The 24,577-nt window shown below is 49.5% G+C and overlaps 14 protein-coding genes across 14 annotated transcripts; 7 read left to right on the top strand and 7 right to left on the bottom strand.

The window, feature by feature from the left end:
* Positions 1–86: 86 nt before the first annotated feature.
* Positions 87–1,733, top strand: N7489_000281 (acyl-CoA dehydrogenase family protein; the record flags this gene model as incomplete). The annotated part of the gene is made up of 3 exons (XM_056706036.1): positions 87–922; positions 978–1,346; positions 1,397–1,733. 3 exons carry the CDS (start codon positions 87–89, stop codon positions 1,731–1,733), a joined length of 1,542 nt encoding a protein of 513 aa, XP_056570338.1.
* A 282-nt stretch (positions 1,734–2,015) lies between these two features.
* Positions 2,016–3,144, top strand: N7489_000282 (proteasome inhibitor PI31 family protein; the record flags this gene model as incomplete). The annotated part of the gene is made up of 2 exons (XM_056706037.1): positions 2,016–2,199; positions 2,252–3,144. 2 exons carry the CDS (start codon positions 2,016–2,018, stop codon positions 3,142–3,144), a joined length of 1,077 nt encoding a protein of 358 aa, XP_056570339.1.
* Positions 3,145–3,719: 575 nt separating this feature from the next.
* On the top strand, positions 3,720–5,008 carry N7489_000283 (serine/threonine-protein phosphatase; the record flags this gene model as incomplete). Its single annotated transcript, XM_056706038.1, has 6 exons — positions 3,720–3,881; positions 3,948–3,989; positions 4,052–4,157; positions 4,225–4,758; positions 4,812–4,884; positions 4,936–5,008. 6 exons carry the CDS (start codon positions 3,720–3,722, stop codon positions 5,006–5,008), a joined length of 990 nt encoding a protein of 329 aa, XP_056570340.1.
* A 1,116-nt stretch (positions 5,009–6,124) lies between these two features.
* N7489_000284 (uncharacterized protein) lies at positions 6,125–7,108 on the bottom strand (the record flags this gene model as incomplete). Its single annotated transcript, XM_056706039.1, has 1 exon — positions 6,125–7,108. One exon carries the CDS (start codon positions 7,106–7,108, stop codon positions 6,125–6,127), a length of 984 nt encoding a protein of 327 aa, XP_056570341.1.
* Positions 7,109–8,508: 1,400 nt separating this feature from the next.
* Positions 8,509–9,600, top strand: N7489_000285 (SDR family oxidoreductase; the record flags this gene model as incomplete). Its single annotated transcript, XM_056706040.1, has 2 exons — positions 8,509–9,135; positions 9,184–9,600. 2 exons carry the CDS (start codon positions 8,509–8,511, stop codon positions 9,598–9,600), a joined length of 1,044 nt encoding a protein of 347 aa, XP_056570342.1.
* Positions 9,601–9,840: 240 nt separating this feature from the next.
* On the bottom strand, positions 9,841–11,241 carry N7489_000286 (MFS transporter; the record flags this gene model as incomplete). Its single annotated transcript, XM_056706041.1, has 1 exon — positions 9,841–11,241. The coding sequence occupies one exon, from the start codon at positions 11,239–11,241 to the stop codon at positions 9,841–9,843; it is 1,401 nt and encodes a 466-aa protein (XP_056570343.1).
* Positions 11,242–11,817: 576 nt separating this feature from the next.
* On the bottom strand, positions 11,818–13,518 carry N7489_000287 (acyl--CoA ligase; the record flags this gene model as incomplete). Its single annotated transcript, XM_056706042.1, has 1 exon — positions 11,818–13,518. One exon carries the CDS (start codon positions 13,516–13,518, stop codon positions 11,818–11,820), a length of 1,701 nt encoding a protein of 566 aa, XP_056570344.1.
* A 647-nt stretch (positions 13,519–14,165) lies between these two features.
* Positions 14,166–14,689, top strand: N7489_000288 (putative dUTP diphosphatase Dut; the record flags this gene model as incomplete). The annotated part of the gene is made up of 2 exons (XM_056706043.1): positions 14,166–14,268; positions 14,382–14,689. 2 exons carry the CDS (start codon positions 14,166–14,168, stop codon positions 14,687–14,689), a joined length of 411 nt encoding a protein of 136 aa, XP_056570345.1.
* A 148-nt stretch (positions 14,690–14,837) lies between these two features.
* On the bottom strand, positions 14,838–15,182 carry N7489_000289 (uncharacterized protein; the record flags this gene model as incomplete). Its single annotated transcript, XM_056706044.1, has 1 exon — positions 14,838–15,182. The coding sequence occupies one exon, from the start codon at positions 15,180–15,182 to the stop codon at positions 14,838–14,840; it is 345 nt and encodes a 114-aa protein (XP_056570346.1).
* A 525-nt stretch (positions 15,183–15,707) lies between these two features.
* On the bottom strand, positions 15,708–16,100 carry N7489_000290 (uncharacterized protein; the record flags this gene model as incomplete). The annotated part of the gene is made up of 1 exon (XM_056706045.1): positions 15,708–16,100. One exon carries the CDS (start codon positions 16,098–16,100, stop codon positions 15,708–15,710), a length of 393 nt encoding a protein of 130 aa, XP_056570347.1.
* A 612-nt stretch (positions 16,101–16,712) lies between these two features.
* N7489_000291 (tetratricopeptide repeat protein) lies at positions 16,713–17,684 on the bottom strand (the record flags this gene model as incomplete). The annotated part of the gene is made up of 3 exons (XM_056706046.1): positions 16,713–16,814; positions 16,878–17,504; positions 17,568–17,684. 3 exons carry the CDS (start codon positions 17,682–17,684, stop codon positions 16,713–16,715), a joined length of 846 nt encoding a protein of 281 aa, XP_056570348.1.
* A 147-nt stretch (positions 17,685–17,831) lies between these two features.
* On the top strand, positions 17,832–18,821 carry N7489_000292 (haloacid dehalogenase superfamily protein; the record flags this gene model as incomplete). Its single annotated transcript, XM_056706047.1, has 3 exons — positions 17,832–17,848; positions 17,910–18,069; positions 18,123–18,821. 3 exons carry the CDS (start codon positions 17,832–17,834, stop codon positions 18,819–18,821), a joined length of 876 nt encoding a protein of 291 aa, XP_056570349.1.
* Positions 18,822–19,317: 496 nt separating this feature from the next.
* Positions 19,318–20,806, bottom strand: N7489_000293 (uncharacterized protein; the record flags this gene model as incomplete). Its single annotated transcript, XM_056706048.1, has 4 exons — positions 19,318–19,523; positions 19,572–20,437; positions 20,488–20,550; positions 20,607–20,806. The coding sequence occupies 4 exons, from the start codon at positions 20,804–20,806 to the stop codon at positions 19,318–19,320; spliced, it is 1,335 nt and encodes a 444-aa protein (XP_056570350.1).
* Positions 20,807–21,986: 1,180 nt separating this feature from the next.
* Positions 21,987–23,660, top strand: N7489_000294 (nucleoporin FG repeat-containing protein; the record flags this gene model as incomplete). The annotated part of the gene is made up of 3 exons (XM_056706049.1): positions 21,987–22,060; positions 22,231–22,668; positions 22,727–23,660. The coding sequence occupies 3 exons, from the start codon at positions 21,987–21,989 to the stop codon at positions 23,658–23,660; spliced, it is 1,446 nt and encodes a 481-aa protein (XP_056570351.1).
* Between the last annotated feature and the right edge of the window lie 917 nt (positions 23,661–24,577).

Raw genomic sequence — 24,577 nt, forward strand, 5'->3', positions numbered from 1 at the left:
GCTCAATTTGAAACAGCAGTTGCATGATTGGCGACTTATAATCTGGGGTAGCCCGCCATTCTTCTCCCCTTCATCCCTACAAAAACATGCCTTCAGAAACTCTCACGCGTGCGGAAGTTGCGAAGCACAACACCGAGGATTCCCTCTGGTGCATCATCGACCACCAAGTCTATGATCTGACCGATTTCGTCGACGCCCACCCCGGCGGTGGCGTCGTGCTTGCTCAGGTAGCTGGCAAGGACGCAACATCCGATTTCTACAACCTGCACCGCCAGGAGGTACTGGAGAAATACCGTGACCAGCTCTGCATTGGTGTTGTCGAAGGCGAAAAGCCGGAGGTCATCCGGCCGTTCCCTGGAGCTCTGAGCCCCGTGCCCTACGCAGAACCCCTATGGCTGCGACCACAGTTCAAGTCCCCCTACTACAAGGAAACCCACCGAAACCTGCAAAAGGCCATCCGGGAGTTCACGGATAAATACGTGACGCCCGAAGCGCAAGAGAAGGAGCAGGATGGCAGCTACATCAGCCAAGAGCTAATCAACCGCATGGCGGAGACGAATATCCTGGCTATGCGACTGGGTCCTGGAAAGCATTTGCACGGCCGCACCTTGCTCGGCGGGGTTGTGGATGGAAAGGAGTTTGATTATCTTCATGATATGATCATTGTACAGGAGATGGTCCGTGCCAATGCCAGAGGCTTCCAGGACGGCAACATGGCCGGTATGGCTATTAGTTTGACAGCTGTACAGCAATGGTTGCATGATCCTGTACTCAAGGAGCGCCTCAATGACGAGGTCTTGTCGGGCCGGAAGAAGATGTGTTTGGCTATCACGGAGGCCTTTGCTGGTAGCGATGTGGCGGGTCTGAAGACTACTGCAGAGAAGACTCCTGATGGGAAACACTATATTGTCAACGGAACAAAGTTAGTTTGGTCACATTTGTTGGTTTCATAAATGATTTGCGCTAACTATGTCTAGGAAATGGATCACGAACGGCATGTTCGCCGACTACTTTGTCACTGGCTGCCGTACCGAGAAGGGATTCTCGGTGCTTTTGATTCCTCGCGGCGAGGGCGTGGAGACCAAGCAAATCAAGACCTCATATTCGACCGCTGCTGCTACTGCTTTCGTGGAGTTTGACAACGTCAAGGTCCCGGTTCAGAACCTCCTGGGTGAGGAGCACAAGGGTTTCATCGTTATCATGAGCAATTTCAACCACGAGCGCTTTATGATGGTGGCTGCCGTGGTCCGCATGTCAATGATGGTTGTGGAAGAGACCATGAAATGGTCTAACCAGCGCATCGTCTTTGGCAAGAAGTTGATTGAACAACCAGTTATTCGCCAAAAGTAAGTCTTTTAATCATGCACCGCCGATCTTCTCTTCTAACACTCGACAGGATTGCTCGCATGATCTCTCTCGCCGAATCTAACCAGGCATGGCTTGAATCCATTGCTTACCAGATGTGCAACATGACATACGCCCAGCAAGCGAAGCTTCTGGGTGGGCCTATCGGACTGCTCAAGTCACACTGTACCCAAGCCGCAGGCGAGATTGCCAGCCTCGCTACGAACATCTTTGGTGGTCGCGGCCTCACTCAGTCGGGAATGGGCAAGGTGATTGAGATGTTCCATCGCACGTACAAGTTCGATGCCATCTTGGGTGGAACCGAGGAGATTTTGGCAGATTTGGGCGTGCGGCAGGCAATGAAGAATTTCCCTAAGTCGATGTTATAGAGTGGCAGTATATTGAGCGAATGTATCAATCGAATTATTCTATTCAACATTACAGTTCTATGTTTTTGCATACACTTGTGCGGCTCTCCGCTTGGCCAAAAATAGAAAAAGGCAAGTGGGGCAGATAGCTGGAGCGGGGGATCTTTGTCCCGACGCCACAGCTTTCCCAAGGCAGCTAGCTCCACGGCGAAGGCATCAGCGAGCCGCATCATCATCTCCCATGATATAGCATATTCTCTCTCATCCAATATTTCACGTCTGAGATAAGAATATTTCGTCAAAATGGTTCCAGCCGATGCCTTTCATGAGGATAATATCCTCGACCTTGCTGTGAGAGCTATCCAGCCCGCAGGTGACAGACAGCCGAGTCTCAGAACACCATATGAGGCTGTGGCTCTGATCGGCCATGCATGCATGGTGGCAGTTGATTTCAGACTGGTTGGTCTCGGTGAAGAGCACAACTTAGGTATGTCAAGTCTTTTTCGACCGTACGGTGAACTCTTATTAATATTCTCCAGAATCATCTACAATTACACCTTCCCTCCCCACAGAATGGAACGCTAACGATACATTTGCCTTTCGGTACGCACATGCGCAGTCTTCGACGGAGTACCTACTCAAAGTGAGTCGGCTGGGAAATAACGCAGTGATCTTTGCACTGGCCTTGGGAGATGACCGGACCAGCTCGTTCGACATCCCCGTCAAAAACTACATCTCCACCTCCGCATTCCCACTATCTTCCTCGGACAATATCCCTGCGTCTCTGCGAGAGGCTTTCATCTCGCCACCTGGACTAGGCGACTTGGTCAGTTTATTCAGAGTCAACGTCATCCAGAAACTCGCGCCCGGTTTGTACAAAGAGGGGTATGAAGATACAAGCCAGCCGCCCAGAGCAAGGCCACAAGAAGAAGGACAGCCGGGTATTCCCCAAGATGGCACCCTCCCCGAGCCTGCTCGTCCACCCCCGTTTGATGATCCCCTAGCGGCAGCTCCCCGACGCTCCAACCCACCAGACTTTGCCCCGCCCGGGTTCGAAGATGAGCATCAGATGAACCGGCCCCCGCAGGGATATCCAGGAGGACTTGGAGGCAGAAGTCCGTACAACATTGGAGAACGAGATCTTTACCCAGCAGGACTTGGTCCCAATGATCCTTTGCGCGGATCTATGGGCCCTGGCTTTGGTCCAGGTGGCGGGGGTATGCATCCTACCTTTGATGACCCTCTCTTCGGCGGACAAGGAGGATCAGGTAATGGTGGGTACGACCCCCGTGTACCACCAGGCGCCAGATATGATCCCGTAGGACCTGGTGAGCCACCTGCTGGTCGTAATCGAGGACCGTCCGGTAATAATGGACAAGGTGGGGGTGGGTTTGGTGGGTTTGGTGGTGGATTTGGCGGGGGTATTATCTAACGAGTGATGAGAAAGGCAGATTACTATGAATGACGACGTTTCTTTGTTCCTTGACACAGATCTATCTCGAAATTGGCAGGAATACCAAGAAGCTACAGTCATATTCTAATGCCCGTTTTGATGTGTCTTTTCCCGTACCTTTTGGGTCCATTGCGTGGGATATCTCCATATACACGTATTGTATTGTCTGCCAATATGTCCAACACAAACCAACAAAGATATAAACCCATTGACTCTACGTAACTATACAATGGTGTAGTTGATAATTACGTAGGCAACCTTGGAGAAAGCGGTGTGTGGCTGAAGTGTGGCGCATCTGTTCACCACTCTCAACTTGACCTTCCCGAACTCCCATCTCTTCTCCCTTTCTCGCGTTTCCAAGTCCCATCCCCTTATCCCTTGAATCAATCTTGGGAAGTTGTCTTTTAATTGAATTTCCATCTGGAGCGTAATTATCCCACATATTTTCCAATCCCCACGATACCTCCGCCCATCCACGAATTCCGTTGTTTTCTCACGAGACCGCCCCTCCCCAGCTGGCCCCTCCTTTTCAGCCAGCTGAGCATACCGACGCAATGGATAACAACATGGAGATCGATACTGCGCGGTCCCCCGAGCCACACCACCTGTCGCCAGTAAACGACCCCGGGTCCATACCGACTCTGGACGGCTGGATCGAGAGTTTGATGACTTGCAAGCAATTAGCGGAGGAGGACGTGCGGCGGCTGTGCGATCGGGTGGGTTTCTTGTTTTGACAGATTGATAATGATGATTTCGAGTTTGCTCATTTCTGTGTCTTCCAGGCAAGAGAGGTATTGCAGGAGGAATCCAATGTGCAGCCAGTGGTATGTCGTTTCTCGGTCGGGTTGTTGTCCTGCCCGCCCAACCCACTGACCTATTCGAACAGAAATGCCCAGTGACAGTCTGCGGTGATATACACGGACAATTCCATGACTTAATGGAGCTTTTCCGCATTGGCGGTCCTAACCCGGATACGAACTACCTCTTCATGGGTAAGTGGACGTCGGTCGGATGAACGCGTTGTGGGGTAATGTTTTTTAATTTTTTTTCTTGATATAGGTGACTACGTCGACCGTGGTTACTACTCAGTTGAGACAGTGACCCTCCTGGTCTCCCTGAAGATCCGTTACCCGCAGCGTATTACCATCCTCCGTGGAAACCACGAGTCCCGACAGATCACACAGGTCTACGGATTCTATGACGAATGTCTCCGCAAATATGGCAATGCCAACGTGTGGAAATACTTCACCGACCTTTTCGACTACCTTCCCCTCACTGCTCTCATCGAAAACCAGATTTTCTGTCTTCACGGTGGACTGAGTCCGTCCATTGACACTCTCGACAACATCCGGTCGCTTGATCGTATTCAAGAAGTACCCCACGAAGGTCCCATGTGTGATTTGCTCTGGAGTGATCCCGATGACCGATGTGGATGGGGAATCTCTCCCCGTGGTGCTGGATACACGTTCGGACAGGACATTTCCGAAGCCTTCAACCACAACAATGGCTTGACTCTGGTGGCACGTGCCCATCAATTGGTGATGGAAGGATATAACTGGTCGCAGGATCGGAATGTGGTCACTATTTTCTCAGGTATGTTTTCGTCGCTAGACACCTGATGGAGCAAAGCACTAACCGGGTTGCAGCACCAAATTACTGTTACCGCTGCGGCAACCAGGCCGCTATTATGGAGATTGACGAGCATTTGAAATACACATTGTGAGCATCCTGGTTTATCGTTTCTTTGGATCTCCTACTGACATAATCTAGCCTACAATTCGACCCTTGCCCCCGAGCGGGAGAACCTATGGTATCGAGGCGCACACCTGACTATTTCCTTTGATAGATTTCATTTTTGTCCTTCGAGAGGCAATTGGACTGGCGGAGAATGGGGGTTGCAATCGAACAGGGCTCTCGCCTATTTAATTCTGTATGGTTCGATGCCTGGCCACTTGTTGATACCAATCATGAAAATAAAAGACCATTTGCAAGACCCATTTCCATGAAACTATAGGAATACCTTCAGTATATTTCTGTTTGGTGATTAATACGTTTCTCTGGATAATTGAGGTAACAGGGCTCCCTTGGTATTGCTAAACTGGGATATACGCATAAAGGCTTAACGTCATTTCCTTGCTGAACTGGCCCTGGACGATTGATCCCTGCCTGCAGCTCTATAGGCCAGAAGTTCCCCCGGGATGAATGAGAAATCTATTTCATTGCTTGGTGCCTCCTTAGGGCCCGGTTTCTTCTGCCATGAACAAAGTCTCTCCTCTGAGCAGACGTCCCCGAAGGCATTGCGAGTCGAGTATCAGCAGCCCGTTAAATCTCCACCGGCATCAGACGGCCGCCTGGACCTTCTCGAACGAGGCGCTGATTGAACGGGGAATAGTTCAAGTTCCGATGATCTAGGACTGATAGTCCCAAGGGCCCAGCTCTGGGGATGTGATGAAACCACTTCCCTCGTATGAGTGCTACATCGACCTGAAAAGCGGCTCTACCGGTTTGCTGAACACATGACGGAATGCGTTACAATCATTAACAACCCTTCTAGTCCTCACAATAACTATCCATGGAATACATAATGCGAGGATACGCACGACTGTGTCTGGGAGGTCAATCACACTGATTATGCTAAAGTTGTATATAAAATTCCCTCTGTCAGGGTTTCCTACATCATATGGAGGATAGAGCGGTAACACTCTTACTGAAATATTCTGCGACGCCAGCTCACTATGATTGAACGTTGCTATATCAACGTATTAAAGCCACACTCATCAGGTCTTGCTGGTAGAGGTAGGTGACCAGCATTGTCTTTTAAGTTCGTGGTTTCGTTGACTGTCTGTCATAAATTATATTATACATAGAAGATGGGGTTTTCCGTTAATGTTATAACATATCCGTACAACCTAGGAGCTCAAATGATGTACGCCTTATAATGCAATGCAGATCTCTCGAATTATTTTGCTTCTGTCAGCCCTTCATGAGACACGCTGCTACCCGCACTTTCGATATCCTTTTCACCATAAGCCGGAAGAGAAGTTATCTTCTGAGCAGCTTGCGCGTTCTGCTCACGACCCTCATCTCGTCTGTAGTGACGCACTTTCGAGCTGCCATTCGGAACCCAGAATCGCTGATCAACACGGCCGACGAAGAAGATCACCACGACCAAAAAATCAATGGTGAAGTTAAAGATATAGAAGCAGGTCTTGCTGTGATACCAGGCTGGGTCAGTGACAGGACGAGGTGACATCCAAGAGGTACCGGCACGGAAAGATGCACCAAGACAGAGCAAACAGCCAACAAGTCCAACGATAAAGACCTTGACGACCCAGCTACCAGAGCCAACCTCTTGAATTCGCTTTCTCTCCGGAGACAAAAGAACAAGCAAGACAAGAGGAAGCGGCAGGAACGATATGATGGAGAAATAAGTCTGACCGTAGAGCTGGATATCGCGATCGATGCGAAGGGTGTTTGCGTTGAGAGTATACGAACTCTGAATAACACAAGTGATGACCATAACGATCGTCACACCGACGAGAATATAGAGAGCTTTGAACGCCCACGATACAGGTCGTGACCAGCCCAGGACAGGGTAGACAGCTCGGAACATACGCTGTGCGTAGAGCAAGTTCAAGATGAAGAGCAGCACCACGCCAGCTGCGACGAAGATATTTGCTGCAATTGCGAGTCTGATGTTTGTCGGGTGACAGGCCCAGGCGATGCGAAGGATGTTTGCGATAATGCGAGACATGCAGAAACCGAATGTTGCGGCTGACGGAATGAATTTGTGGCCTTTTGCGAGGTTGCGTCGGAATAGGGTCATGTGGCAGGCGGCGCCGGTGATGAAAAGGGCGAGGAAGACGGCGCATATTGGGATATCGAGGGTGACTGTTGGTCGGCCTCCCACTGAGGCTGTTCTAGGCATATAGGGTCCTCCCATTTTCTAGGGTTGTTAGGGTTGGCTGTGGGATAGGGGGTTGGAGTACACACTAATGTTTAGATATGTTTCATTCGATCAAGAATGTAATACTGTTAGAGATTGGTTTCTTTCGGACTGAAGCTGCGGAACACTTGGGGAGAAAGTATAGTTACAGCATATGTACAAATGGCCTCGCAAGTCTTATATTTTGGTTCAGTCACCAAGCTTCTAAATTCTCCTTTGAAAGACATCCCAGACCTCGCAGATCGGGTTCAATTTGACGCGACAAAGTGACGATTTCCTCGTATTCAGTCAAATTTAACACTCAAGGTGAATCAGAGCTGTCGGGGTCGGTCCCTCGCTCTCCGGATTCGCCTGGGCGGAGGCCGAAGCGCCGACCACCGATCTACGAAGGGGAAGTATAGCCTTCAGGTCCAACGAATTTGGTGCCTGGATTCTGGATTGGGACAGGAAAATAAGCAACTAACTAGCTGCTATTCCCCGTATCGCCGATCGAACCAACCTCGAAGAAATTCCGTGTTCCAGTTCGGGGAAGCTCGAAAACAAAGGAGTATATCCGGGCCGATGACCACAATTGTAGGGCCGAAGCCCTCGAAGACAGTACCTGTTATCAGGCCCATGGAAGTTTGCGTAGGCTTCGCTAGGCGTCTATAATCACCTTTCAATTCGATACAGAGGTGAAGTGAAGTGACATCCTCCCAGAGTACGTAGGCACTAGGTAAGTTTGGGAGATGATTGCATATAAATGCTCAATATGAAGTCTTGTACCCCGAGCCAAAGGGACATGCCAGGATATAAAAGTCCAATGAACTTCAAAGAAGAAACTATGGCGTAGTACGTTACACTAACCCCGTGTTCCATGGTGGGTTTGTAATGGATAGGATCGCCTAGTCCTCATACAGTTATACCTAATTTAATATCGTAAGATATGCCGAAAACTAAGTGGGAGGCTTGCAGTTATTCACCTTTTTCTGCACACGAGCCTAAATATAACAATTCTTAGCACAACTTCCCCAGCTGAGGTCTGATGAGAAAATATAAATTAGAAGTATGTGGCTGAAAGGGGAAGAGGCAGGATAAGCATAATATATTTCCTGGGTGCATGTTGACAGCACATTCCAGCTGTTGTGCAACCCTCCACTGCACTCACTCTAAACCAACCATCTATCAACCACATGGGTTGAAATGGGACATTGGGATTTAACCCGTCATCCTCATTGCCCAATATGTCTAGATGTGCAACTTCATGTGTAACAGTACATCTCATACCTTGACTTGTGGATATTGAGTGATCCCAAGAACTGTATATATAAAGCACTTCTATATTTCGAACAGTACTTAAAACGCCACTACAAAATTTGAAAGCAATATCTTAAGATTACATTGTTCATAATCTAGTGATGACAGTCCCTAAATCATCTTCCAAGGATGCTCCAAATTCCCCGGAAACAGTCTTAGTGACAGGAGGTTCCGGCTTCCTGGCATCTCATGTCGTCCGCGAGCTATTACAACAAGGCTATTCCGTGCGAGTGACCGTTAGATCCGGGGCTATGGTAAAGAAGGTGCTCCAAGCACATGCTCCGGATAGTCAACGGCTCTCATACGTCCTCGTTCCAGATATGACAGTCCCGGGTGCGTACGACACGGCTGTGCAAGGTGTCACCGGGGTGTTTCATATATCTTCGCCCTATACATTTACCACGACAGACAACGTCAACGATCTTCTCATACCAGCAATATCCGGGACTCGCGGCATCTTGCAGTCCATTAAAAGAAACGGCCCAGATGTCAAACGGGTTGTGTTGACGTCGTCCGGAGCCGCAATGATCGATCCGATTCGGGGCTTCGACCGTGATCATCTTTATACCGAAGATGACTGGGCCAAAACAACTTGGGATGAGGCAGTCACGGGGTCCGGAGTTGTCGGATATTTTGCTAGCAAGCAGTTTGCCGAGAGGACGGCTTGGGATTTCATAGAAAAGGAGCAACCTTCTTTCGACCTCGTTGCTATTTGTCCTCCAATGATCGTACGTTCTGTAATTCTGGTCTGATCCTACCCGCTAAGTAAAATCTAGTTCGGTCCGATTATCATCCCAACCAGCGACATATCCGCCAACCCCTCTCTTGCCTCTGTGTACGAACTCGTGGATGCAAAGTTAGAATCTCCGGGAGAGACGCTTGTCCCTTTATGTGTTGATGTCAGAGACGCGGCTAAAGCTCATGTCAGAGCTTATGAAACAGCTATCGCCTCTAATCAGAGATATCTGACTGTATCCAGCACTCACTCTCACCAGCAGTTTGTTGATATCATAAGGGAACACTTCCCCTCTCTTGAGGGGCGTCTCCCTGCTGGAAGGACTGAGGAGAGTGAGATAGCTGGTGGGGATAACAGAAAGTCGATCAGAGACCTTGGGTTTGCTCCGAGAGACCTTGAAGAGACGGTTGTGGACACTGTGAATCGGTTCTTGGAAATTGAGAATATTGGACACTGAACTATTAGGTGAATGTGATGTCCTGTACTTTTTTTTTCGGATATAGGAACTTTCTCGTTGGCCTCCACAATCACACATCTCTTGAAATCGTCTTCCCCTGTTCGTTTATGTTAGACCGAGGGAACTATTGTATCTAGGGAACAACGCTGGAGTAATTTTTGCCCATGAGGCTGTCATAGTTGGCATAAGAAATTACGAAGTATATATACAAGGTCAATATCTTTACTTGGCTCTGCCAACTCATTGGACAGGGCCGCTGTCCATCAATTGAACTTCATTCACCGAGTCGACCGGTTTCTTCAAGATCCAGCCACCCACGAACAACAGAATTGGGATAGATGATATGCCAGCTATCAACCCTAATGCCCAACCCATCGCGCCCCAGCCAGCCTCCTGACGAATAAAGCCCGCAAAGAATGGCCCGATCAGACTGCCAGCCGCAAACCCCATATTCGACAGCCCAAACGCTAGAGCCATAGCCCCACCGCGACCAAAGATATCAGGAGTTTTATCTTCCTTATCCTTCACAGTAAAGAACACCTCCGTAATGAGAGGTGGCATAGCCACCGCAAAACACAGCCCAACACAAGCCAGGAGGGCACATAGAAGAACTTTGTGCTGCATCGAGTTATCCGTGACAAAACGCAGAAGCACCATGACAGGAACGGAAGCGAGGAATGCCCCTGCGGCGAGGTAACGACAGGTTTTGGGGTACTTGTCAATAATGAACCCCGTCACTGGGTCTAAGACGTGTGGCACCATGAGGGGGATGAAGATTAGTCCCTGACCACTTTGCTGCCACTCGAATGTCCCTTGCACGAAGAGTGGAAGGACACTATCAAACGAGGTGAGGACGATTGATATGATGAAATATCCCCAGACGGACACGACGAGTCGAGGCGAGCTCAATAAAATGGTGATACGCTCGAGCGCATTCCGCGAGGGCGGCGAAGGCGTCTGGGATTCACGGGGTTCAGAGCCATTGGGCAACAAGTCGGGACGTTCAGGGATTTCGCCTGACTTATTTTCCGTGGATTGATGTCCATCCACAGACAGTGGTGTCATCTCGGGCGCAAGCCATTTAACAGCATGTCTCCTCTCGATCAACAGCAATCGTAAGATGATATCGAGAGCGATGAAAGCGAAGGCAAGGCCGAAAACAGCATAATACCCACCATCCTCGTAGACAACCCCACCAAGAAGAGGTCCTGCTAGCGTTCCAACACTGATAGCCATGGAGACATAGCCGATAGCTTGGCCGAGGTCGTCTTTCCCGACGGTGTCTACCATCAGTGCCAAGCCGGCCGTCCATACCACCGCAGCGGCGGCACCTTGAAACAAGCGACCGACAATCCACAGCGCGATATGGGTGCCGACGCATAGTAGGGCTGTCGCAGCGGCCAGCGCAACGAGACCAACTAGCAATGGCCACCGACGGGACTCGGCTCGATCAGCGATGTACCCGACAACAGGCGCAAAGGCCAATAACGCTGCTGAGTACAGGGCGAGAAGAATCGATGTCCAGGTCTGGATATTGTCCTCCGGGATTCCCACCCTCTCTTTTAATGCGGTTGGTGTGACTGGTACGATGAGACCGTACATGAAGATGTCCGTGCCGGTAGCAAAGGCGACGACGAACATGATGAACCATTTTGATGATCTTAACTCGACGAATTTTGGCCTGCTTTCCTTCTTCTCTTGTGAGAAGGGCCACATCCGTAACCCCATGACAAGTGGAGGTGTGATTGGAAGGAGGAATCGCAATCCGCGTGAGCTGGTCAGATCGACCTCACGGGCGAAAATGCACTACCCCTTGCCTTGGGATGTCGGAAGTCACCACAGAGATAAAAATGTAAACAAGGTATGCGCAATTTTCAATGGGCTTGATTTAAGATGATCAACTCCATGTGATAAGGAAAAAGAAGAAGTAAATCTCTTGAGTCTCAAAAGGGTGTCCGATCGGAGCCCGCGGGCCCCGAGACTGCAAATCTCCCGAGGTTTCCCTTTTTAGACGTTTTGAGATATTTTGGATATTTAATTTACTTAGAAATGGATTGTCCAGATATACAATGTAGGATGTAGCATGTATACATCTATGTCAAGTGACACGATATTTGAAATACGTAGAAGTAAGCCAGAGTTTCTAATTGAACGGTTGGGATTGCTACTTCACGATCTATACAGGCACAGGCTATTGACAGGATACTTAGCGATCAATCACAGACGAGCTTTAGGCGCTTGACTCTTCAGCAAATCCCTCAGCTGTCTGCGCAGAATCTTCCCACTCGGCGACTTAGGAATCTGCGACAAGACATGGATTCCCCCACGCAGACGCTTATGGTTAGCAATGCGCTCATTCAGCCACGCGTGGATTCCATCAAGGACAGCCTTCTGATCCCTGTCTTTAGCCTGCAGACTCAAAACCACAAACCCAACTGGCAGCTCAGTAGCCATGTCATCCACCCACATTCCAGTTACAGCCGCATCCTCCACGTCAGGGTGGTCGACCAGCTTTCCCTCTAACTCGCTAGGAATGACCTGCAGTCCCTTGTACTTGATCATCTCCTTGATCCGATCCTGGATGGTGACGTACCCATCTCCATCGATGGTGCCGATATCACCCGTTCGGAACCACCTCGTTCCATCTTCGTCCACGTGGAAAGCTTCCTTCGTCGCTTTGTCATTGTTGTAATACCCCATCACCACGTTCGGACCACGACACCAGATCTCCGCAGGCTCAGTGGACCCGTCAGGTTTGACGGCTGCGTCTTTCATAGATTCGGGATCCACAAAGCGGAACTGCATGTTCGGCGCAATACAGCCCACGCCCACGTTCCGCTTGTCCATGCGGTCATTTGGGACGGCTGTTGCCATTGGTGAGGTCTCTGTCAGACCCCATGACTGGGTACAGAATACCTCTGTCTTGCAGATCTCCGTGAACTTGGCTTCGAGGGCGGAGGATAATTCAATAGTAAGGGGTGCGGCGGCAGACATGATCTTGCGCACGCTGCTTAGATCGTATTTGGAGACTCGTGGGTCTTTAACCAACATCAGGGCAATGGGCGGCACCAGTGCCAACTCGTCTGGTCGGTATTTCTGGATGCAACTGAGGTATAAATCAAGGTCGAATCTGGGCATTACGACCACTGTTGTACCCCATATCAAGCATTGGCACATGAACAAGTTTAGGCCATAGATGTGGCTGAATGGCAGGAATGCAATGGCGGATTGTCTTCTTGGTCGCTGAGAGGGAAGACCAGATTCTAACATGTGTTGGCGCCATTGCTGGAGGTTTGAGGTGATGTTCTGGTGAGTTGTGATGACACCCTTTGCTGCACCTGATGTTCCAGATGAAAAGCAGATGAATGTCGGTTGGCGATCTGCCTCGGCCGGATCGACAGTGAGGAGATCATCGGGGGCAAATGTACCGGCGAGATAATTGCAAGTAGGTTGACCATTGACTGGTGTTTGGCCATCTATCAGGAGGACTTTCTCGACAGATGTCCCCTTGGCTGCCTTTTGAGCAGTCTCCAGCAGAGTTGAATGGACGACGATGAATCTGGCCCCGCTGGTCTTGAGCTGAGCGTTAAGCTCAAGTGCTGTCAAAGCTGCACTGGTCGGTGCAACGATTGCTCTCGAGCCGACAATTGCATGGCATACCACAGGGTAATCGATTGTGTTGGGACTGAACAATGCCACAACATCGTTAGGCTTAAGGCCTATACTTTGCCGAAGCCCGTTGGACAGAGAGCGTGTACGTTGCACCACATCTCCAAAAGTATATTGCTCTCCTGAGATGGCATTGATGTACATAGGCCGGTCCAGGGGTGTGTTGAAAGGATTGGAGAACAGATAAGAGACCAAATCAACAGATTGGATATCCAGATCCGGATATGGTGAGCGGTAAATTGTTGGCATTTTGTGTGTATCAATGGAACTGAGCTTGACTCCAAATAGACGTTGAGTCAAACCAGAAATGGCATTAAATAGTAGTAGAACGTAGTCATATACGCTTTGTACTCTCGGAAGCCAACCTCGGCACTGAGAGCTCCTTACGTGTTCGGTACGGAAGGGTGCCCCGCAATCCGTCCCTGCATTGTGTTCTGATTGGTCGTAGCTTAATCTTGGTCTCGCTGGAGATGCCTTCGGCCCTTGGACTTCCTCGGCTTGATTTGTCTGGATCATTTCGGGTTCTCGTAGACTTACCTAGGTAGGTGGGTTTGGAATTGTGTACCTGAGGAAGTAAGCAGCGTGCATGTAATTCTCACCTGGGCACGCTAACTTAGGCTGCTGCACCTAAGATATTACATAAGACCATTTTGGCACCTGGGCACCTGGGCACTTGGCCAAAAGATCATCACATTGAGACATCCGACTGTATGCTGCAGCGGTATACATGTCGGGCCCTATATTCAAACTTGCGACCATATGTATCGTCGGATGCAGCCCTGTCTGTTTGCTTTGTTTGTCTTCGCCCCCTGTCCCATCACAACATTGACAGACACTTCACCATGTACAGAAACAGAGATTATAGGACATCAGACCGATCCTAACATCTATTGAACATGATCTTTCCAGGGCACTCTCTCATCACCCGTTCCATCATCCGCAACGTCAAATATCCCACGCTGCAGGCCCAGCCCTGTGGTGTAGACCTCACACTGAAGCGTATTCTCAAATGGACCTCGCCCGGAATAATCGATTTGGACAACCAACTTCGGCAGCCGGCCTCCACTGAAGAGATACACTTTCCCGCATCTAAAGAAAACACCCATATCTAGATCTCGCGCAGGGTTCTTACCTTGTGGAATTCAACGAGACCGTCTCCGTTCCTCTGGACTTGATGGGCGAGGTTTTTGTGCGCAGCTCATTATTTAGGTCCGGCGTGACAATACATGCCGGTGTTATGGACAGCGGGTATGAGGGGGCTGTCGGGGCATTAATGCAGGTCGTCAATCCTACGGGGCTACGCCTGTATCCTGCGGCGCGTCTGGCTCAATTCGTATTCCACCAGATGAGCGAGGAGGTCAAGGGTTACAATGGAGTCTACCAAGGGATGACAGATTTGCGATCGCCAAAAAAGTCTTGAATTGCGCCAGCTGGTGTCTTCTAGTACATTTCTAACCGAATGGAGAGTCTGCAAAGCATCTCAGCGCCCTCACCGGGGCCTTGGGATCGGTGTCGGGATGGGGCTTGAATACCCCCTTTTCAAAGGAGCTGTCGCGAACCAATCGCCATCACTCCCATGGGAATTGCCTCCATGGCGAAGGCACCATGGTGCGAAGGCCCGGGCGGCCTGGAGACTCTTTTGCCGGCAGTGGGCCAATTGCTGCAAAGCATAGTTCATGGAACTTCGGCAAATCTGCTTCCTCGATTGTCGCGGTCACCTTTCCAATGGGGTAGGATCTGAGAGTCCTGTTGAGCCGAGCTGTGTACTGATTGCCGGTTTTTTGGTCGCTGTCGAAGGAGTGCGTCCAGCCGGTACTCTCTGCCTCCCCTTCCTTGGTGACTGTATTGAGGTCAATGTAAAATACATAGTCCACGCATCCATCCTCCCCGATGTCATAGACGTTGAATGGCATGGTGGACAGTTGTGGATGACTGTGATCTTTGTTGGGTGGACTTCTTTCAAGTATGAGTTGATTGCAGGGGAAAAGTTGATGGGATTTTGTAGCCTGGTATAGCTTCAGCTATGAAAGAAGTGATGGTTCTCAGACATACATGTCGGGTTTCGCGGACCACAATTCTGCTACAAGATTAGAAGAGAAATCAAAGGGGGATTGAAAGAAAAAGAAACCTGTTTCTTGATAAGAAATACCTCCTAGACAATGTCTTAGCTTCAATCACATACCTCAAAGAATCCTACCATTTCAATATCCCTCATACATTGTACAGCGCTATTATGTTGCCCATCTAATGTGCTGAAGAATGGCAGAACAACACAGAAAAGTATAGAAAAGAACAATTGATTTAAATGCTAACTAGAGACCAACAGAGGAGTCCTAACTGTAGAGCTAATGATATGGCGTGGACGGCACCACAAGACTACTTGTTATGTTAGTATCATGCAATCCTTTAGAAGCACAAAACAAAGAAATAACTAACCCTCACAGAGGCTTAATGATCCCCTTTCTAATAGCCATCTCCTCAACATCCTTCAGCCACTCCGTGCAGCGGTAGAGCGGGGTATCAGGATACAGTCGGGTTCCCTTGAGCGTGACCTGGGCCCGCGGGGGAAGAACTGCTAGACAGCATTCCTCCCGGAACCTCTCCAGATCCTCCTCCCCAATGGTCCCAATCTGCTTCTTCGAGTCTGGCACATGTTCTGGCAGCATCTCCGGGTTGGGTGTTTGCCTAGGTGTGTAATCCATACCGTTCAGGATTGTTCCGGTGACATGGTGTAGCCAGCCCCTGTCTTCGCTTGGATCGGTTTCGATGTAGATGGCAATGTGGTTTCTCTTCGCACCGATCGACTCAGTGGTGAAGACTTTGAGAGGCATGGTTAGTGATGTAGGATGTGTTGTATGGAAGAATATTTCGGTGCGAAAGCTGGGCTTTTAAGATCGAATGGGTGGGGGTTCGCCGTGGCATGCAGCGCTTAACTGCATATCGGTAACTATATTTTAGTCTTGCCTGGTATGAAAGGCAACCACGCTTCTATGATTAATATTTTGCAAAGAGCTTGCTAGACATGTTTCATGATTCATAAAATGATATACAAATCAAATGGGGAAATGTCGTCACTTTGCAGTGAAAGAATACAATCCAGCTAATCATTAGATCCGACCCTTTTACACTGGCAAATTCTGTGTATGATTGGAAGAACTAGGTATATGTATCTAAGGTGGTAGCTTCAAAGGAGACTGGTGGATAGAAGTAGGGACTCTTGGACATGACATGCATGTCCTACAATTAAGGGACTGGAGCTGTTTAACTATCAAAAATAGCTATGTGTTGTTAAAATGAAACAAAAAGTGCGCAAAAGTCAGAACGCCTTCATGGCTTTCTGCCAGATATGCATATGATGCTGAGAAACAAATCAGTCTCAGGGCTCTGATGTCCCAAAGTACAAAGAATAGATGACACCATCGTGCCTGCCCGACCACATCTGATCAAGATTGGAAGTTCATGTTATAGCCACCTGTCTTCGGGTCCTGGACAAACTTGAAATTGTCCGTCGACAGACCAAATGGGCTCAAGATTCCATTGCCGAGCTACTCGATATCAGTATTTCTCTGTCAAGCTGAGTTGGACATTCTCAGAGAAAAGGTACTCACTTCCTTCAGCTTGCCCATCATATCACCCATCTCCTTCTCCCGCGCCTGCTTGATGCGCTCAGGCAGTTCCCGCAATGCCCGTTGGACAACCCTTTTATCATCTGCCGGGAGGTTTTCAATCCCAGCAAGAGCCTGGTAGTCCTCTGCAGCACCTTGCAGACTACCCCAGCCACCGATTTCGGTCTTCGCCTTTGCGCGTCTCATGAGTACTTTGCCTCGAAGTCGCATCACCTTGCTCCTCTGTTCATCCTGTTCCTGCAATCTTTGTAGTTCCTTTAGCTCAGCTTCTTCGTCGTCTCCGGATAGTTCAACCACTGCATCTGTGTGTTCTTTGGATTCTGGGATTTGTTTCCCCTTCGACTCGTCGCCTTTGTCCTGTGGGGTGGGCGGGATAATCTTGCTTAGACGTTCGATCGAGACAGTTGCGGAGTCCACGGCGGCCTTCCAATCTTCCAATTTCAGATGGCAAGCGGCGATATTACTGTGGATTATGGCGACATCGTAGTCGAGATAGCTCGGACAAGAAGCGAGGGCTCGATCGTAGCAGGAGATGGCTTGGTCATAGCTTTTCGCGATAAACAGCTGATTTGCCTCGGATTTGATTTCGTGGGATTCCTTCAGGAGTTGCTATTGCAAGGAAGATGTCAACATACGGCTCCAGTCGTGAGTTTGCACACCGTTACGACTCACGGCTTCTTCCTCGGCTGGAAAGTGGGCATCGTGGAAGACCTCCTCGTCGCCACTGTCATCGGCATCAATGGGAGCACATTTCCCGTCGCGTTCGGGCACGTTAGAAGAATTGCTCATTTTGTGAGCAGGTCGTCGTCGGCTGAGAACATCAGATGTTGCCAAGGGTTCAATCACGGGACTGATAGGACTGATAACGTTTATTCCCCGCGTCTTATCAAACGCCTTGTCAACATCCCACTACACCGGTACATAGACCATACAGCCATGGGTTCCACTAATGAGTGAGTATAATGTGGTCTTGGATCACGGTCGCACTTAAACATGAATTGACTCGGTCGACAGCCTTCCCCGCATCCGAGCATGTCTCTTTGACATGGACGGCTTGTTGATTGACTCAGAGGATTTGTACTCCATAATCACGAATGAAATTCTCCAGAAGTACGGCAAACCCATTCTTCCCTGGTCAATCAAGGCGCAGCTGCAGGGTAGGCCCCAGCCGGAGGTTCGTCTCAAACTATATATCGTTCTGTATCTGCGTACTAACGCTATTTTTAGGCCGGCAAGATTTTCAACGACTTTGCCCAGCTCCCTATCAGCGCTGAGCAGCTGAAGGAGGAGCAATCGGTTCTCCAGCGACACTACTTCCCACAGTCAAAGCCGCTCCCCGGTGTGCCGACTCTTTTGGCCAACCTTGTGTCGACGCAGTCAACCGACGAGCCTGTGTACATCGCACTAGCAACATCATCGCACAGCGCGAACTACAAATTAAAGACCGATCATTTAACCGAGCTATTCTCGGTATTCCCCGAACCCAACAAGGTTCTTGGTGATGATCCGCGTATCGGCAAGGGCCGAGGCAAACCTCTTCCCGACATCTACCTGCTTGCTCTGGAGACCATCAACATTGAGCTACGCAACAAAGGGCAGACGGAGATCAAGCCAGAGGAATGTCTCGTCTTTGAAGATGCGGTTCCGGGTGTGGAGGCTGGTCGTCGTGCCGGCATGCAGGTTGCCTGGTGCCCTCACCCGGGTCTCCTAGGAGCCTTCAAGGGCCGGGAGGAAGAGGTGCTCGCTGGGGCCACGGGTGCGCATAAGGACGAGGAGAAGACAGATGCTGAGAAAGAGGCAGAGGAGCTCCAGGCTCCGCGTCTCCAGGGTTCTGGAACGCCTGGCAAGATCGGTGATGGGTTTGGTCAGCTCTATTCCACTTTGGAAGACTTCCCGTATGCGAAGTATGGCATTCGCATCCCCTGAAGACTTGCTCTGGTTTCTGAGGCAGCACATAGCATCGACATTGGGTTTTAGATGTTAATACACGTTACATGTGAGCGAGTAAAGCGTCTAGATAGGAGATAATACATATTCACGTAGTAACTTAATGGCCTTCAGGTTTCTGAATATCTACAACGCTCCTCTGTAGGAGTCTGCGGGTTGGATAAAATGAATGCTCGTCAGTACAACAGGTGTATATTGATTCAATCCTTTACTACTGTCTTCCAAGACATTTCGGTTTTGACTGTCAGGAGGCCGCACTCATCCTACGACAGTCTCACCTGAGACTCTGGCTTCGATGGAGCCTTTGATGTGACGGGGAGAATGTTGGAGACAACCGCGGTAGCACTTGTAGAGATCTTTCTTTGTATTCATCTCTGTCTTCCAGGTTGTGCCCCAGTCCTCCATCGGATGATTTGTTCAATTGGCACCCGGTCTCATTCCCATACCAAGGAAACGGGTCAATAAAACCTACTGCTCAAGATGAAGAATCTAAGTCATGGTTTGTCTCGGTTTCTGACAACAGAAATGGCATTGACCAGACCTTGAGGCTGTTATCGGCCTGCTTAGTGTTCTTTGTTGAAACTTCCTCGTGAGGGGGATCATCTGAAACAAAATGTCGCTGCCCAGAGCAGGTTGCAGCAACACTTCCCATGGGATGAAACATTGTACTCGTCACGGCATCTGTCATATATCAGCACAGTGCATCTTGGCGATTGTCAAGAGACTCACCATCATGCACCTTAAACTCCCAATCGGGGTCCTTCCCACCTGCACAGTGCTCCGGACTTCTCCAAACCCTCATAAACCCATCGGTACCGCCAGCCCAAATCTCATGAGAGCCCTCAGGACCAGATGGAACAACATCAACTTTCATGCGTTGATTCGTGTAAGCCTTGCGCCCGCGCAAGTGTCCAAGCAGTTGCCCCGTGACCCGAACATCATAAACCAAAATTCCGTCACTTTTACGCTCGACGACATACAGATATCTGCCACAAGGGCTCCAGACAAGCTGTGTAACTCCACGACCGCCAATATCACGGTTTGCACTTGTTTTTGCCACGCTGAACGTCCCAAGGAGCTCACCCGAGCCATTTGAGCTGTACAGTCCAACGTGTCTGGTGAAAGTGCCTGCAGCAAGGATACCGTCCCCGCTGGGGTTCAGAGCCAGGGCTGAAACAATGCCCTTCATTCCGATACCACCGCCGACAATCTGCTTGCGTTTGCTGGGGATGGTCGGCATTGAGGATATAGGCCCTTGTGGGCCTGTTCGGGACACATCGAAGAGACAGATGAGGCTATCTGAGCCTGTGAGGAAGTGGGTCCCGCCCATCGTGGATGGATAGATCATCGAATGCGGTGTTATGAATGCTTCTGTCATTGGATTTACCAGGGAGTAGCTCGCCACTGATGTAGGAGCCAGGGCTGATGATAGCCGAATTGGATGATCACGAACAGATGAGAGAAATAGGGTAGAGGATGGGTCTTGAAGGTCATAGAAGGGATAAATTGCGGTAGCATATGTTGGCTCCGCTGAGGGCAGAGTTGAGTACGGGGATATTTGGTGGATGGGCTTGTCCTCCAGTAGATCCGGTGGCCTGCCTGCGTGAGTGAAAGAATCAACAGCAGGGATGACCGGACAACTTACAGGATCCATGTTCTGATAGAATGATCTGCTGAATCTGTCAAAAGAGTCGTTCCGTCTGGAGTCCTGTACACCATCAGGTTAGTAAAGATTGATCACGGATCGCTCTCCTAGAGTCTTACCATTCTGCGCTCTTGAAATAGCCGAGGTCGGTATCTTGATCGATTGGTTCATCACCAGAGGTTGCCCCAGGCTCAATTTGGACTGTTGATAATGAACTTGACGCGAGTCGTGATCGTGATGGATCGATTGGTCTCCCACTTTGTCGTCCGCTCGATGCCACGCATACTGGCGTCCACGCTTTGGCGTTTTCTTCAGCCATAACGATAAGCACTGTCAGTGAGACTGAACAGCTGTCTTCGCTAGAGATTTTTGTTGGACACTACTGTGTAGAGCCAAGAAAGCAGAGAGGAGAGAGTTGTATTAGGAGGAAGGGAAGCGAGCTCCCACAACTATCTATGCCTGGACCCACATGTGGACCCACATACATACATAACAATTTTAGATGCGGCTAATTTAATCAATGGCCCATTTGCCTTCAAAGTTCTGAGTAAGACCGGAATCGAAGGACAATGAATAGGTCAAGTCAGGCATTGAGGACAAGCGAGCTACACACATGTATCGGCAATCACAGGGATTCCATCTCACTAATGCACGACAGCGAGAAGGAGGTATAGGTAGCAAAGAATAGACGAATATAACGAAGAGCAATACCTAGGTAATTAGCACGAAATACTATATAAAATATATACGAACCTTGGAAGGCAGTAAAGGATAGAAAGGGGTCCAAGGGTAGAAACGTGCTGTATAGATAATATAGTTATAGCGTAGACGACGCAGACACTTGATCTGGCAGAGGCCAGAGGGGGAGAGAGAAGGAAGACAGACGGATTCTCTGACTGGGTGAGACTAGCTAGCATTTTCCTGTCTATCATAACTAACTAACATAAACCTTTATACCTAGGTAGATATACCGCTCTGTGTACCACCTCCCTTAAACATGCTGCTATGTATAAGAATACTAGGTATAGTCGACCGCTTATGCGGCCGCAGTCCTCTTAATGGTCTTCTCAGGTAGCCCTTTTATATGTCTTCTTAGTGGTCATTTTTTAACAGTCTCCTTAGATAAATACCTTTGACTGCTAACCGTTAGTGCTGGATCACATGCCTACACGCTAACTATATTAAGAGCTTTAAACTGGCAGAACCGGTAAAATTTTGAGGGTATATCTGGGTACAAGAGTTTAGCCCAATGCTTCGGAGATCCCACTGTACATATAAGTAACGAACAAAAGCCACCTGGGCATACAAATGAAGTATAGAATTGAGTAGACCGCCTTTCCAAGCTAGGGGAAAAAATGTCGGGACGGATAAACAAAGTACCGAGAAGCTTCGCGCATTCCGCAAATCGCATTTGCGCAGCTTTGTTTCCATTGAACGGGGCCCATTGATCGGTTCCATTTTCATTCAAGCATTTGAAGTCTATTGTCACATTCCCAATCATGTTTGCTCCCAAGGCAGCAGCACCTACCACAGGTGGACTTTCTCTCAACACAAACTCCACCAGCTCTTTGTTGTTAGTGCTCCCATCCATCTTTCTCTGATTACACCTATCAGACCTATCGCTTGACCCTTGCTCTGATTCGACTCGCTTCCTCTCCCAATCCTTGTTATTCCCAGAGCGGAAGCTGGGATCACGGTGATTTCAGGCAGAAAAAAGAGCTAACCGCATTCTCTCATCAACAGCGGCGGCAACACGGCCACATCCACAGCCACCACCGGCGCAACTAATACCGGCAGTCTCTTTGGCAACGCTGCAAGCTCGACAGCACCTAAGCCAGCAGGAGGCTTGTTCGGAGCCCCGGCCACAGGAACCACAACACAAGCACAACCGACCGGATCCAACATGTTCGGAGGCCAACAGCAGAGCGGTGCGACCGGCAGCAGCCTTTTCGGAGGCGCAAATACCACGACACAACCCTCTGGGACAAGTAGTCTGTTCGGCGGGTCAACTGCTGGCGCTGGCACCGGCACGACTCAAGGAACAACGGGCGGTGGACTTTTCGGCGGCGGTGCGTCTACAGCTCAAACCCAAGCAAAGCCAGCCTTTGGTGGACTCGGTGGACTCGGGGCTGCCGGTGCTGGCACTGGGGGAGCAACAGGAGGAACTACAGGAGGCTTGTTGTAAGTGACTGTCCTTGTGCTCGTCCCGTCTCATAGCTTATATTCTAATAATCTCCAGTGGTGGCGGCCAGAGCACAACCCAACAACAACAACCTCAAAAGCCTACCCTCTCTCTCTTCGGCCAACCAGCCCCGGCACAGACCACACAGCCATTACAGCAGAGCACCGCTACCAGCACGGTGATCCCCGGCGTGAAAGTTGACGTGAGCAATCTCCTGCCAGCCACAAAATTCGAGAGCTGTGCGGATGAGATTCGTAGCCAAATTGAGGCCATCGACAAGCACATCCTCAACCAGATGAAGATGTGCCATGAAGTCGGGGATCTGCTGCCGACCATCGAGAAGCAGGGTGCTACAATTCCTAACGATGTCGAATTTGTACAAGGCAAACTGGAAACCATGCAACACGCACTTGAGAATGATGCCAGTGATATTGATGGGCTGCGCAGCCTTGTTACACGAGATGCGGCCGAGGCCCAAGTTGCTTTCCGAGCCATTGATACACTGAAGCTTCCTCTACAATACCAGTCAACTGGCGGTGGGTGGTGGTCTGTGCAGGATCAACAGATTCCGGAGCGATCTATGCGCTCGAGTCGCAAAAACACACTTGCTCTTCCCGATGGTGTTGAGGGTGACGCATCTACTGACGTCAATGGGGTCCCCGTCAACCTGGTCGATTACTTCTCTCATCGCTCGAAGGAGATGAAAGGCGTTCTTACAAGATATACCGGCAACCTCAAAGAAATCGAAGACCATCTTCACGGTGTCGAAGCTACGCTCAACCGCCAGATTAGCGACTTTGTGAGTTCCAAGTCTCGTGAGGGAGCTGCGGGGACTCCTCGGTCCACCATCAGCGAACTTTCCGGTGTTCTCTCAGATGTTGAGGCTGGCATCATGGGTGTAGCCACTCGTCTGAGCAATGTATCGGAGCAAGTACAAGATTTGTCGATTGGGCAGCAATCGCTTGGCGATGGCCGGCTTCATCTGGGATAGATAGGAGGATTCAGCGAGTTTGGTCTGTATTTTTATGGGAGCTGATCTTCAGCATGCGAAACATGACATCAAGCAGTTTATCTGTTAACACCGAACTGTCATTAATCCGAGCCTTAATTGTAGACCGAATGTAGCCATACATCGTAAGATAAGAACACAAGCTAGTTACTACGTAGACCATCTAGGTTTAGATCATTGTAAAGTCAAATTCCTTGAGCCAGTCCAATGTATACAAGCTTTACATTGAAGAACATACTCAGTATATGGTAGTAACAATTGCTATGCTGCATGCGGCTCTACCTAGGTTATGTGCCCACTGCCCGGGGCAAGAGGCTGATGAGTAACCCGTCGCAAAAGCCCGCCACTCTTGCGTGATCGCCCCCTTAGCGCCATTCCTAATCTCAACCTCAACTCTACTGCATGTTGTACATCAACGTCAACACTTCTATCCCTAGTGAACACGCGTTGAAAGTCCTTGACCTAGAGATACCACATCTGAAACAGCGGTGAGAGCTATTATATCGATTGAGCAGCTGTTTCCTATGTTCATTCGATGAAGATGGCAAATCCCGCCATCAACGTCAGCAAAATTGCGTGATCACCTTGAATATTCCAGGGGGAGGAGAGCGGATCTCTCCTTGAATGCAATATCCACTCAGAACAAGTTATTCCCTGTCCAGTTTCTCCATTGCATTCGCCTGAGGTGCTTAATCTGGGAAATTGCGCCATCTCCGTGAACTCCGGGGCATGTGAGATCCATAATCATTTCAGAATGGCGTTATCTGGGGTTGACTCACTTGGTACTAAGCTTGTATCTATATAAAGTACCTAGGTTGTTCTTCCATCTATCCAATTTTAGTTTTATACTTTCACGTCAACCTTTAACCTCACCTTGTTACATCCTTTCACATTTCATC

The sequence above is a fragment of the Penicillium chrysogenum genome (genome assembly GCF_028827035.1).
Source record: "Penicillium chrysogenum strain IBT 35668 chromosome Unknown utg000001l_segment0_segment0, whole genome shotgun sequence".
NCBI lineage: Eukaryota > Fungi > Ascomycota > Eurotiomycetes > Eurotiales > Aspergillaceae > Penicillium > Penicillium chrysogenum.